Consider the following 15,121-nt stretch of genomic DNA (forward strand, 5'->3'; position numbering starts at 1 on the left):
GATATATAGTCACAACCTGCTCATTGTAGGTCTCACCGCAACATCACTCCTGGTTTAGGATGATTGGGTCAGGACAGGTCCACTCCAAAACTTTAATTTTGTTACTTTCTAACCCTATAAATTTGAAATCACTTTGTGTCCTGCTGCACCACACAGGGACGCCTCAGCTTCAGCTCACATACAAATGATAGAGAGTGCAATTCATTGTTCTCTCATTACCTGCAATTCCTCCAAGTCCTGATGCAGCAAATCACCTGCTATTATAGCTATTACTATAACATTATAGTGACAAATATGTAGTAACCGGGTCACCATAAGAGAACGATCAGTTTTCACAGTGCTGTGTTTGTCTTTGTTTTTAACAGATGAATTCAAGGCGTTCCTTATCAGGCTGCCTCAGAACTTCTACCTCAACACGTCTACAATCCAGCACTTATGGCTGCTGGATAGCGCATTTCAGCGACGCTACGAGATGCTAGAGAGCAGCATGAAGGGCCTGTTAAGGAGGGCCCACCGAGTTGTTTACAAGCTCTTTAGTCTGAGTAAGAGGTGTCAAAAACAACCCCTTATCAACTTACCCCGTGAAAGGTGAGCATAACAACCTTGTTATACCCTCTTAGAGACTCTGAACAAGATCTAATTCAGACAATATAAAATGTCTTTTCTAACAAGATGGGGAAGTTGGGTGTGTTTAAAAGACCTTCACTGATGGAGATACATCAGAGCTTATTTTAATTCAATGAAACGGTTTTTAAATGCAGAACAAGTCTCTGCTCCGAACAAAGCCATGGTCTCCACAGGATGCTCCATTCATTTAAATGAAATTAGATTAAATTAAGTTCAATTAAATTGAATATGATGTGCTTGAGAGACCACACATTGCACAAAAACGCAATTAATTTAATTAAAAAAGAGAGAAATGTGAGTAATATGCATAGGCACATTGAAGCAACATGAGTCAAAAGCATCAGAGTAAACATCAATAATAATAATAATAATAATAATAATAATAATTATTATTATTATTATAATTATAATAATAATTCTTACATAAAGACCACTTATATCACAAATAAAATCTGCCAAAATTAGTTATACTAAAACCATTAAAATACACATAAACACTATATATTATAAATAGGACTGTCGTTATTTGCGTTAATTAATGCGTACACATTTTAATCGCGATAAAAAAAAAAAAATCAAGAATAACATTTTTAATTAAACGATTTTTATTGGGCTATGTTTGTGCCACTTTAAACACACGTCACTGGAGGTAATCTGCGCTGCTTTAACACAGCAACATTGTGTTTATACTGTATAACGATAACACAGGTCTTATTCCAGTTTGCAGTCGTGAGTTACAAATTACTCAAACTGCTGCTGCTACATATTGAGAAATATAGCGTGTTTTTAAATAATAATTTTTGTTTTCAAAAAGTGTGAGAAATCATCACTAGACAAAATTACAGTTATTAATTGACGCTTTAATATAATCTTTGGTCAAAGCACGCCTTTGTCTCGTCGGGCATCTGCGCACACGGATCCGTGTTACAGGCAAAATGAGCTCAGACTCAGTCTAACTTTATTTCAGAGGAATTTGGATGGAAAGCTCATGAACTGTACACGTCGTGGGAACATTACAAACACTGGTGTTAAATGGATCGCAATAGACTGTAGACGCTTTAACATCGGTAACGATGTGGGTCTACATGACGTTATATGTGTTGCATCTAGAAATGGTTCATATTAGTACCTGAGCGCCTGTTTTCAGTGGCAGGGTTATGAACAGGGAAAGATCCTCACTTTTGCCAGATAATGTGAACAGACTTGTCATTTTAAATAACTGGCTGAAAGATGAGTAGCTGTTAACAGCTCTAAATAGGCATTGGCTGGCTTTCTTACAATAATTTAGATTTAATAATTGTATTAGTGAATTATTGGTAAACATTTTCTTGCAATAAAAATGTGCATAACTGTTCAAATGTTGCTTAGTTATTTTTGCAGTTAATGCGATTAATTTGGTTCTTTAATCACATTCATCTCGATTAAAAATTTGAATCATGTGACAGCCCTAATTATAATTTATTTATTTATTTATTTATTTATTTTCACTTAATTAATTTATTTATTTTTAATTAATTAATTATTCTATTTATTTAGATATTCTAGCTGGGTTCAAACAGAAGTGTTTAAATTAAAGAGTGTTTGGAACACAATACCTATATAAATATATTGTTATTTGCAGTGTCCATAAAATTAGGAAAAGTCATGAAGTATTAGGCTGATTAAGGTTTAAGGATATTTTGTGAGCTGTCTTTGATAAGACACGTTACCTGGCTGATATGTACAATATACATTAAATATACAATCAGCTTTTATTTGTGATATGTTCACATACATGTGTACAGTAAAATAAACTTATTTTCACATGTACAGTGTATCACAAAAGTGAGTACACCCCTCACATTTCTGCAAATATTTCATTATATCTTTTCATGGGACAACACTATAGACATGAAACTTGGATATAACTTAGAGTAGTCAGTGTACAGCTTGTATAGCAGTGTAGATTTACTGTCTTCTGAAAATAACTCAACACACAGCCATTAATGTCTAAATAGCTGGCAACATAAGTGAGTACACCCCACAGTGAACATGTCCAAATTGTGCCCAAATGTGTCGTTGTCCCTCCCTGGTGTCATGTGTCAAGGTCCCAGGTGTAAATGGGGAGCAGGGCTGTTAAATTTTGTGTTTTGGGTACAATTCTCTCATACTGGCCACTGGATATTCAACATGGCACCTCATGGCAAAGAACTCTCTGAGGATGTGAGAAATAGAATTGTTGCTCTCCACAAAGATGGCCTGGGCTATAAGAAGATTGCTAACACCCTGAAACTGAGCTACAGCATGGTGGCCAAGGTCATACAGTGGTTTTCCAGGACAGGTTCCACTCGGAACAGGCTTCGCCAGGGTCAACCTAAGAAGTTGAGTCCACGTGTTCGGCGTCATATCCAGAGGTTGGCTTTAAAAAATAGACACATGAGTGCTGCCAGCATTGCTGCAGAGGTTGAAGACGTGGGAGGTCAGCCTGTCAGTGCTCAGACCATACGCCGCACACTGCATCAACTCGGTCTGCATGGTCGTCATCCCAGAAGGAAGCTGACGCACAAGAAAGCCCGCAAACAGTTTGCTGAAGACAAGCAGTCCAAGAACATGGATTACTGGAATGCCCTGTGGTCTGACGAGACCAAGATAAACTTGTTTGGCTCAGATGGTGTCCAGCATGTGTGGCGGCGCCCTGGTGAGAAGTACCAAGACAACTGTATCTTGCCTACAGTCAAGCATGGTGGTGGTAGCATCATGGTCTTGGGCTGCATGAGTGTTGCTGGCACTGGGAAGCTGCGGTTCATTGAGGGAAACATGAATTCCAACATGTACTGTGACATTCTGAAGCAGAGCATGATCCCCTCCCTTCGAAAACTGGGCCTCATGGCAGTTTTCCAACAGGATAACGACCCCAAACACAACCTCCAAGATGACAACTGCCTTGCTGAGGAAGCTGAAGGTAAAGGTGATGGACTAAACCCAATTGAGCACCTGTGGCGCATCCTCAAGTGGAAGGTGGAGGAGTTCAAGGTGTCTAACATCCACCAGCTCCGTGATGTCATCATGAAGGAGTGGAAGAGGATTCCAGTAGCAACCTGTGCAGCTCTGGTGAATTCCATGCCCAGGAGGGTTAAGGCAGTGCTGGATAATAATGGTGGTCACACAAAATATTGACACTTTGGGCACAATTTGGACATGTTCAGTGTGGGGTGTACTCACTTATGTTGCCAGCTATTTAGACATTAATGGCTGTGTGTTGAGTTATTTTCAGAAGACAGTAAATCTACACTGCTATACAAGCTGTACACTGACTACTCTAAGTTATATCCAAGTTTTATTTCTATAGTGTTTATTTCTCACTTTTGTGAAACACTGTATTTCAGCCTTTTAGTCATTGTATGGCACCCGTGGAGTTGAGAAGGTTAAGGGCCTTGCTTAGGGCCCAACGATAACTGCATAGCAGAGCCAGAAATAAACCCACATATTTTTTTGATTGACAGCTCAAAGCTCTAACAGGCGACTACTGTCCCTTCTGAATATCTTCTGAAATATGTTAAAACATTGATTTAAATTTAATTCATGTCTAATACATTAATTTTTGTGAGCTGTAAAAAAGGCTCTGGGTCTTAGCCCCATTTACACCGATCAGCCATAACATTAAAACCACCTCCTTGTTTCTACACTCACTGTCCATTTTATCAGCTCCACTTACCATATAGAAGCACTTTGTAGTTCTACAATTACTGACTGTAGTCCATCTGTTTCTCTGCATGCTTTGTTAGCCCCCTTTCATGCTGTTCTTCAATGGTCAGGACCCCCACAGGACCACCACAGAGCAAGTATTATTTAGGTGGTGGATGATTCTCAGCACTGCAGTGACACAGACATGCTGTGACTCAGACACAGCAGCGCTGCTGGTGTTTTTACATACCGTGTTCACTCACTGTCCACTCTATTAGACACTCCTACTTAGTTGTATCACCTTGTAGATGTAAAGTCAGAGACAATCGCTCATCTATTGCTGCTGTTTGAGTTGGTCATCTTTTAGACCTTCACCAGTGGTTACAGGACGCTGCCCACGGGGTTCTGTTGGCTGGATATTTTTGGTTGGTGGACTATTCTCAGTCCAGCAGTAACAGTGAGGTGTTTAAAAACTCCAGCAGCGCTGCTGTGTCTTATCCACTCATACCAGCACAACACACACTAACACACCACCACCATGTCAGTGTCACTGCAGTGCTGAGAATGATCCACCACCCAAATAATACCTGCTCTGTGGTGGTCCTTTGGGGGTCCTGACCATTGAAGAACAGCATAAAAAGGGGCTAACAAAGCATGCAGATAAATAGATGGACTACAGTCAGTAATTGTAGAACTACAAAGTGCTTCTATAGGGTAAGTAGAGCTAATAAAATGGACAGTGAATGTAGAAACAAGGAGGTGGTTTTAATGTTATGGCTGATCAGTGTATATAAACTATGAGTGAGTATAAATAGGTGGGTAATTAGTCAGGTTCGTAAATGGCTCATCATCAAAAGCTCACATATCTAAATGCACAAATCTTAATAAAAGGTGTTTAATACGAAACTCATTAAAATCTATTTTTATTTTAGTTTATTTTTATTATATAGCTCATTTAGCAGTAGTGTTGCAAATTATCAGCATTAAAATATTATTACTAGGGATGCACCGATACCATTTTTTCCCAACCGAGTACAAGTACAAGTACATGTATTTTTGTACTTGCTGATACCGATACCAATACCTATTTAGAATATCGTTTTTTCTTAAACAAAAACACACGTGAGAAGTGACGAGAAGTTTAATGATACCACGTCCAAAAATGCACATCAACAAGTAGCGAGTGATCAAAGTGTTTGTGCGCTGATGTCATGAAATCAAGGAGGAAAAATAAATGAATCTGAGTGGATTTGGCAACACGAATAGCATGGATTGTTCTGTAGTGAGTTGGAGGTTAATAAATATTTTTGCAATGTTGGTGTTTTGTTGTTATGTTTTGTAGAGAACGATCAGGTCAGAAATACTGTAAAACGTGTGTGTGCTGATGTATTCTGATATAAACTATATTATCCCGCTGTCCCACCTGTTTACACTCCTCTCCTGCGTTTCCCCTCACACTGTATCCTGCGTTCTCATTGGCTGTTCGACATGTCACTCATTCCCAGTTGCACATCTCAGATCAGATATCTGACGCAGCAACGTGCACTAGGCACACGGTATCAGATGTTTAGTATCGGAGCCTCGTTTGCGAGTACAAGTTAATGAGCGCAGTATCGGGCAAATACCCGATACCAGTATCAGTACTCATGCACCTCTAATTATTACCATTTTTTCTTTAGTTTTTTCTTAAAGAAACACACTAAATACCCTTTTAAAACTCAAGATCTAGAAGCCTAAACTCATGACACAAATAAGTTTGTCTATTCATTCATTTTAACTGTTTGACATTATAAAAGACATACATTCATTACAAATATAATAACTTTAACACTATTAACAAAACACGTCAAAATTACATAATAGAAAAAATGAACAGACTAATTAAAATATTCAGTGTGATGTTTGGCACAAGGGTTTTAACAGCACAAATTGTAAAAGCATTTTTGCACTTACGCTCAAATGTGCTGAATAAAATTATTATCCCCAACTGAAACAAAACAGGAATTCACACAATAAAAAAACAGGAAGCACAAAGACCAAAGCTGAAACCTTTTTGTATTACAGGTACACATTTATAAACATTTTAAAATGTCTGAATTACTGCTTTACATAAAGCATCTCTATACAGAGGAACTCAGTCTGCCAAGAATGTTATTACACAGAACGAGTTACATCATCATTCTTACGCACTTTACTTAATTAATAATTTAAAAATAAACTGAGTATTTTACTTACTTAATGTTTTATCTAATGTACCTTGAGCGTTTACTCATTTCTTCTGATGTACATTGAGCTGTTGTAACACTTGACTTTTCTTCTGGGATTATTAAAGTGATCTATATCTATCTATCTATCTATCTATCTATCTATCTATCTATCTATCTATCTATCTATCTATCTATCTATCTATCTATCTATCTATCTATCTATCTATCTATCTGTCTAATCCAATCTAATCTAATCTAATCTAATCTATCACCAGTATTAAAATGATCTACAGTTTGTGCAACAGTAGCTCTTTTACTGGTCAGCACCAGACGCCACAGCCTTCCTGTCCTCAGAAATAATTGAGTCATGGCTGCTCAACAACCTTTCAGTGGTCCATGGCTTGTCCTTCTTCTGACCTTTATCAGTGGGTACTTAGCAGAGCACCTTATGCTGTTTCGGAGATACTTTAACAAAGTTGTCTAACCATACCGAACTGATTCTTGATTAAAGTCACTTTTAGTCTTTATGCCTGAAAATATTTGCTGCAGTATTCTTGGCTGTGCAATGCCATCAGCATGACTGCTATCAATGGTGTTTATACTTTTATTTTTATTTTCTTCAGCACTGCACTGCATTCTGTGGAAAAAAAATACTATATAAAATGATTAATGAACAATAATCAAACTGCATAATAAATGTAATAACACAGAACTCTAAATCATTAAACAAAATAATCTGTTCTGAATACTATACTATACTGAATACTATACTTGCCATTGCCATACTTGACATTATTGGAATTTTAAAAAAATCCAGATTACATAGACATACATTTTTTAGGTCTTTATACCTAAAAATATCTTATATTTATATTTTCAGCATTTAGCAGACGCCTTCATCCAAAGCGACTTACATTACAGTTACAGTATACAATCTGAGCAACTGAGGGTCTTGCTCAAGGGTCCAACAGCAGCAACCTAGCAGTGGTGGGGCTTGAACCAGCAGCCTTTGGATTACTAGTCCTGTACCTCAACCACTAGGCTACGGCTTTATCTATCTTTATCTATAACTATGTAAATATTATTAAAAATGGATATTAGGCGCCCAGGTGGCACAGCGGGATATTTCGCTTGCACACCAGCACCGAGTTTCTGAACTCCCCGGTTCGAAACTTGTTGTTGCCACTGGTCGACTGGGCGCCATCTAGCTGGCATAATTGGCAGTGCCTGCAGCAGATACTAATTGGCCACCGTATCTGCAGGGTGGGGGCCGGACTATGTGTGGGTGGGTGGGTCCTCATACGCTGTGTAAGGACCCTGATTGGTGGAAGAGATGCCTATGCAGAATGCATGGGCGAGAGGAGAAGGGCTGTGCATGTGTCAAAAGAGGCGTGTGCAGCGACGTGCTCTCCTCGGATGCAGTCTGGCATCTCTCAGCAGCAAAGACAAAATTGAGTGTGCTAAATCGGGAGGAAAATGCATTAAAACATTTTAAAAATGGATATTAGGTATTGACTTAAGTAAGTGTAGTTGTTTGTCTGTAACTGTATAATGAATGAGAATTGAACTGCATATTATATGTAATAACACAGAAACCCTAGTTATTACCAATCTCTTTCTCTCTCTTTCCTTTCAATTTAAGCCCAAATCATTGAACAAAATGACCTGTTCTAAATATAATTATTGTATCATTTTATGTAACGTGACAAAAGTTATATACATTTTGGCCATTGCCATATTTATGGCATTATTATTACATAGACATTACATTATAAACATCACATATATATTACATTATCAAGATCACAGACATGACTTTGCAGCATGGATCAATATGGATCTGTGAACCTGTGTTTGATCCTTGCAGTTGTTTGATCCTTGCATGTTCCTTCTACATTCATGTGGGTTTTCTGGAAGTTCTTTTTTTGGGAGTTCTTTGATATCTTCCTATTTTCCAAAAAAACATGCTCAATGTAGATTGGCTACTATTTAATTAAGTGTGTGAATGTGTGAGTATATTATTCTTAAATTGGACCAAGATGAAATGGTTAGTGAAAACGAATAAATGAGTGAATTATGAATCAAAATGGGATAAATATGAATAAATCAAGAAAGCAAACTGGTAAGCCAGATAATACAGGAAGCTACGCTATGTATCATTCAGATTAGTGGTCATGAACTACAGAATGCCAGAGAACACTCTCTCCCTGTCACACCTTTATGAGTACAGGGAGTTCCCAACACAATTTGAAAGTAAATCATTTCTGCTTCCCTCATGTGGCTGAATTCTCAGCAGACTGGGGAGAGGAACACTGTCAGTGTGTCTGAGAAAGATAGGAAGCAGACTGATGATTTTTCTCTGCAAACAAGCTAAACTTGCTGGACTTTGTGTTTTTATTTATGGTACCTGGATGCTGGCAGTGGCAACAGCTAAATAATGTAATGTTCAACTTTTTGGTTCACCAAACTTGCAAGTCAGTAGTTGTTTTTAAGGTTGTGCTACATTTTCCATAATACAAGTTACACTGATCAGCCAAAATGTAAGGACCACCTTCCCAAAATTTTAACAGTTGTGCTTGTCACAGTCAGTAATTTATTAAGTGATGAGCCAGTGGTGGTTACTTACACTGATCAGGCATAACATTATGACCACCTTCCTAATATTGTGTTGGTCCCTCGTTTGCTGCCAGCCCAGCAACTGTGATGCACTGTGTATTCTGACACCTTTCTATCAGAACCAGCGTTAACTTCTTCATCTCGTCTGTTGGATCGGACCGCACAGGCCAGCCCTCACTCCCCACGTAAATCAATGAGCCTTGGCCGCCCATGACCTTTCTCCGGTTTACCGCTGTTCCCTTTCTTGTACCACTTTTGATAGATACTGACCACTGCAGACCGGGAACACCCCACAAGAGCTGCAGTTTTGGAGATGCTCTGACCCAGTCGTTTAGCCATCACAATTTGGCCCCTGCTCGCCCATTTTTCCTGCTTCTAACACATAAACTTTGAGGATAAAATGTTCACTTGCTGCCTAATATATCCCCCCCACTAACAGGTGCCGTGATGAAGAGATAATCAGTGTTATTCACTTCACCTCTCAGTGGTCATACTGTTATGCCTCTGCACATGTTGAATGCAGCAGATAAGGGCAGCATAAACACCAAAAGGATTTTAATAAGGACCAATTTATTGTAGTGAGTTAAAAAATCAAGACAACCTGGGCGCACACAGGCAGCTCTGGATAGTACCCACCAAAGATGGGCCAAGAAGGGAGGAGCCATGAACCACAGGCATGATGTGCCAAGATTCATTGATGCCAGAGCATATAAAGGCTTTGTGGCTGAAGTTGCAGTTAATTTGATGAATGAATAATATGTGCTTCATATACAACACAGCAGGCTAGTAAAGGCGCACATGTTAACTACTGTACAGTGTCAAAAGCACCTACAATGGACATGCAGGCCTTGTAACTGGACATTGCAGCAATGGAAGAATGCCCTCTGGTCTGACAAATCCTGTTTTCTTCAAGTCCAAGATCAGGTGGATGGCTGGGCATGTGTACATCCTTTTCCCACAGATCAGATGGCACTAAGATGCTACCTGGCATAGTATAGAAGTTGAGGAACCTGCCAGTAATATCCTGGTACCAGACACCACATTACTCCTTTGGAGTCTTGGCAAATCAGAGCTGTTTGGACAGCATATTAGGCGTGTGATGCTAATGTTTTGGCTCATCGTTGTATTTAGATAATCTTTTAAAGCTCTATGCCATTGTGTCATTAATATTTATTCGTATTTTTTTAGAAAACTGAGCTAGGCACATTACCTAACTGGCAAGTATAATATGCATTAATAGATAAGAATAGCAATAGAATGCCTTTATTTGTCATATATACATATATATACATCGAATAGGCATAACATTATGAAGTGAAGTGAATAACACTGATTATCTCTTCATCACGGCACCTGTTAGTGGGTGGGATATATTAGGCAGCAAGTGAACGTTTTATCAAGTTGATGTGTTAGAAGCAGGAAAAATGGGGAAGCATAAGAATTTGAGAGAGTTTGACAAGGGCCAAATTGTGATGACTAGACGACTGAGTCAGAGCATCTCCAAAACTGCAGCTCCTGAGGGGTGTCTGCAGTGATCAGTATCTATCAAAAGTGGTCCAAGGAAGGAACAGTGGTAAACTTGACAGGGTCAAGGGCAGCCAAAACTCATTGATGCACTGTGGTCCGATCCAACAGATGAGCTACTGTAGCTCAAATTGCTGAAGAAGTTAATGCTGGTTCTGATAGAAAGGTGTCAGAATACACAGTGCATCACAGTTATTTGCGTATGGGGCAGCAAAAGGGGGACCAACAAAATATTAGAAAGGTGGTCATAATGTTATGCTCGATCAGTGTACATATACTGTACATGTGTACAGTACAATTAAATTGTTTTTACACGTATCCCAGCCTTTAAGCCATTTACCCCTGGAGCTAAGAGGGTTAAAGGCTTTGCTCAGGAGCCCAACAATAACTGCATGGCAGAGCCGGAATAAAACCCACATATTTTTGATTAATAGCCCAAAGCTCTACCAACTAGGCGACTACTGTCCCTTCTGAATATCTACTAAAATATGTTAATACTAGAGCTGTCACACGATAAAAAATTTTCATCAAGATTAATCGCGATAAAAAAACCAAATTAATCGTGATTATTCGACTGCAAAATGAGCTAAACAAAATTTGAAATTATGCAAATTTTTATTGCAAGAAAATGTTTACCAATAAAAAAAAGTCTGTTCACATTATCTGGCAAAAGTGAGGATCTTTTCCTGTTCATAACCCTGCCACTGAAAACAGGCGCTCAGGTACTAATATGAACCATTTCTAGATGCAACACGTATAACGTCATGTCGACCCACATCGTTATCTATGTTAAAGCGTCTACAGTCCATTGTGATCCATTTAACACCAGTGTTTGTAATGTTCCCACGACGTGTACAGTTCATGAGCTTTCTATCCAAATTCCTCTGAAATAAAGTTAGACTGAGTCTGAGCTCATTTAGCCTGTAATGCGTATCTGTGCACGCAGACGTCTGATGAGACAAAGGCGTGCTTTGACCAAAGATTATATTAATGCGTCAATTAATAACTGTAATTTTTTCTAGTGATGATTTCTTATGCTTTCTGAAAACAAAAATGATTATTTAAAATTCCCTGTATATTGCAATATGTAGCAGCAGCAGTTTGAGTAATTTGTAACTCACGACCGCAAACTGGAAAAAGACCCGAGTTATCGTTATACAGTATAAACACAATGTTGCTGTGTTAAAGCAGCGCAAATTACCACAGTGACGCATGTTTAAAGTGGCACAAACATAGCCCAATAAAAATCGTTTAATTAAAAATTTGATTCTTGATAAATTTTTTTAATCGCGATTAAAATTTTTACGCATTAATGACGTTAATTAACGCAATTAACGACAGCCCTAGTTAATACATTATTTAAATTAATCTCTAATACAATAAATGTTTTATCTCATTGTATTTTCATGAGAACTGCATTCATATTTATGTTTCTACTATGTTTGTCTTACTGGAAAAATCCTTACTTATTTATCCTATTAAAGATAGAATTAAGCACTAAGCACAGTGCTGTATCTTACTAAGGTGAATTTATGATTACTAATAAATTGTACAGTGCTTCTCTCCAAATGTAGGTCACCTATATGGTCTTGAGATAATACCTTGAAACATTATTGCATACCTTCTAAATCTAACTCTGTCTTCCCCTTCATGTAGGCCACGGTCATACTGGCTGAACCACGTCCAGTCATTACTCTACTGCTCTGAGAACAACCAGCTGGGCTTTTTCTCTGAGGAGTTGCAAACGTGCATTTGTGCCTATGACCAGTACTCATGCCAGGTAGCCACCCCGTGCACTCTAGGAGAAGGTCCAGCCTGTGCGTCCTGCGCGAGCGACAACCACACTCGCTGCGGCAGCTGCAACCCCGGCTACATGCTGACACAGGGTTCCTGTCGACCGATGGTGGCCGATTCCACCGAGAACTACATCGGTTTCGAGACTGACTTGCAAGACCTGGAGCTGCGCTACCTGCTGCAGAGGGCTGATCGACGCCTAGAGGTCCACGCCATCTTCATCAGCAACGATATGCGTCTCAACAGCTGGTTTGATCCCTCCTGGAGGAAGAGGATGCTTCTCACGCTGAAGAGCAACAAGTACAAAACCAACATGGTGCACATGCTTTTGGGGATTTCTCTCCAGATCTGCATTACCAAGAACAGCACCCTGGAGCCTTCTCTTACTCTGTTTATCAATCCCTTTGGTGGGAGCCACTCAGAGAGCTGGTTAATCCCAGTAAGTGAGAACAATTTTCCTGATTGGCAGGCCACTAAGCTAGACCTTCCACTTGAATGTTTTAACTGGACCCTGACTTTGGGCAACAAGTGGAAGACCTTCTTTGAAACAATTCACATTTACCTGAGGAGTCACATTAAAACACCAGGTACTAGTGTCAACGAGAGCGTATATTTGGAGCCCTTGGATATGGCAGACTCCTCCAGAAACTTGGGCTACATGAAGATCAACAGCATCCAAGTGTTTGGATATAGTATGCATTTTAACCCGGAAGCAATCCGAGACTTGATCCTGCAGCTGGACTATTCGTACACACAGGGTTCGCAGGATTCAGCCTTGATGCAGCTGCTGGAGATCCGAGACCGCGTAAACCGACTGTCTCCACCAGGCCAGCAGACGTTGGACCTGTTTTCTTGCTTGCTGCGCCACCGACTCAAACTCACTGCCAATGAGGTGGTGCGCATCCATTCTTCTCTTCAAACCTTTAGTTCCCGACTCCCGAACTCTCTGGATTATGAGACAACTAAACTCTGTAGTTAAGAGCTATGGATTTGGACAGAAAGCTTTCTGCACATGTACAAGTCTGTGGATTATTACATCTACAATGAACAATCAATCACAGAAGGTTCTGGATTAACAAACGAATTGTTTTCTTGATGACATTTTTTTCACATTTAAATTAATGCCTTGACGAGTGTTCGGTAAATTGTGTGTTATGGCTTTGAGACCACATGGGACTTCGGCCATATATGGTATGATTGTAGATTTTCTATGTTATTTTTCTTTAGTGACTGTGCACCTTTCTTGAGGAGAATTTCCTGATGTCAGTAGGGTTTTGTATATAAATTGTTATTAAAACATCATAGAATAATGCATTTTCATGCAGTTTACATGTCCCTTTGATTCAGTTCTGTAGCAATGTGTGTTTAAAATCCTGCCTTTTATACCAGAATAGTAAGAATGTAAATGGAAAAAATGTAAACATCACTGATACTTAATTTTATCCATAATCTGGTGTAGCTCCAGATTCAGCTTTTAATTGGTTGGTCTTGATGTTCAAACAGCTGATTATTTATATCAAAATATTTTTCTTTGGAGAAGCTTGATTACCTTGGAGTATAGGTGTATGTTTAAATGAACAAGAAAGGCATTGGTACACGTCTATCACAGCTTTCACTTAGATCTCATTTACATAATTCATTTAAAATGATTATTCTAGATCGGTGGTTTTCAAACTTTGGTCCACAACTTTGTCTTAACCTCAGCTTACTTATTACTTCCTCAGCTTATTTTCTGTATGTATGACTTGCAGTATAATCAAATCAAATCAAGGTTTATTTTATACACAGTACAACTGCAGTATAAATGCTTGTGTGAGAACTCGGCCACATTAGTAATTACAAAATAGACATTTAAAATTAAAATCACCTCCTGGTTTCTACACTCACTGTCCATGTTATCAGCTCCACTTATCATATAGGAGCACTTTTAAGTTCTACAATTACAGACTGTAGTCCATCTGTTTCTCTGCATGCTTTGTTAGCCCTCTCCCAGGACCACCACAGAGCAGGTATTATTTAGGTTGTGGATGATTCTCAGCACTGCAGTGACACTGACATGGTGGTGGTGTGTTAGTGTGTGTTGTGCTGGGATGAGTGGATCAGACAGTTTGAGAGTTTTTAAATACAGTGTTTACTCTATTAGACACTCCTACTTAGTTGGTCCACCTTGTAGATGTAAAGTCAGAGACGATTGCTTATCTATTGCTGCTGTTTGAGTTGGTCATCTTCTAGACCTTCATCAGAGGTCACAGGACGCTGCCCACGGGGCGCTGTTGGCGGGATATTTTTGGTTGGTGGCCTATTCTCAGTCCAGCAGTGACAGTGAGGTGTTTGAAAACTCCAGAAGCGCTGCTGTGTCTGATCCACTCATACCAGCACAACACACACTAACACACCACCACCATGTCAGTGTCACTGCAGTGCTGAGAATGATCCACCACCTAAATAATACCTGCTCTGTGGGGGTCCTGACCATTGAAGAACAGCATGAAAGGGGGCTAACAATGCATGCAGAGGAACATATACTGTATATATGTAAGGGATCCACACTTTAATATTTTTAATATTTAACAGTGAGGGTGGGAGGAGTAGTAATTGGTCATGTCTAAGAGACTGAGAACGCTAATAGTCCGGATTTAGTAACATCTGATTTCCACCTTTTTAGACGTTCAAAGAAGCTTTAAGGGGAA

General features: G+C 39.2%; 1 protein-coding gene across 1 annotated transcript in view; it reads left to right on the top strand.

Annotated features, from left to right (window-relative positions):
* brinp3a.2 (bone morphogenetic protein/retinoic acid inducible neural-specific 3a, tandem duplicate 2) overlaps positions 1–13,695 on the top strand; it is a 73,738-nt gene extending 60,043 nt beyond the window's left edge. Inside the window, exons 6-7 of the mRNA XM_062997067.1 lie at positions 366–588; positions 12,294–13,695. Of these exons, the coding sequence (XP_062853137.1) occupies positions 366–588; positions 12,294–13,410 (1,340 nt within the window). The 3' untranslated portion in view covers positions 13,411–13,695. The remainder of the gene's footprint in view (positions 1–365; positions 589–12,293) is intronic.
* Positions 13,696–15,121: the final 1,426 nt, after the last annotated feature.

This window comes from Trichomycterus rosablanca, chromosome 6, assembly GCF_030014385.1.
Source record: "Trichomycterus rosablanca isolate fTriRos1 chromosome 6, fTriRos1.hap1, whole genome shotgun sequence".
Lineage (NCBI taxonomy): Eukaryota > Metazoa > Chordata > Actinopteri > Siluriformes > Trichomycteridae > Trichomycterus > Trichomycterus rosablanca.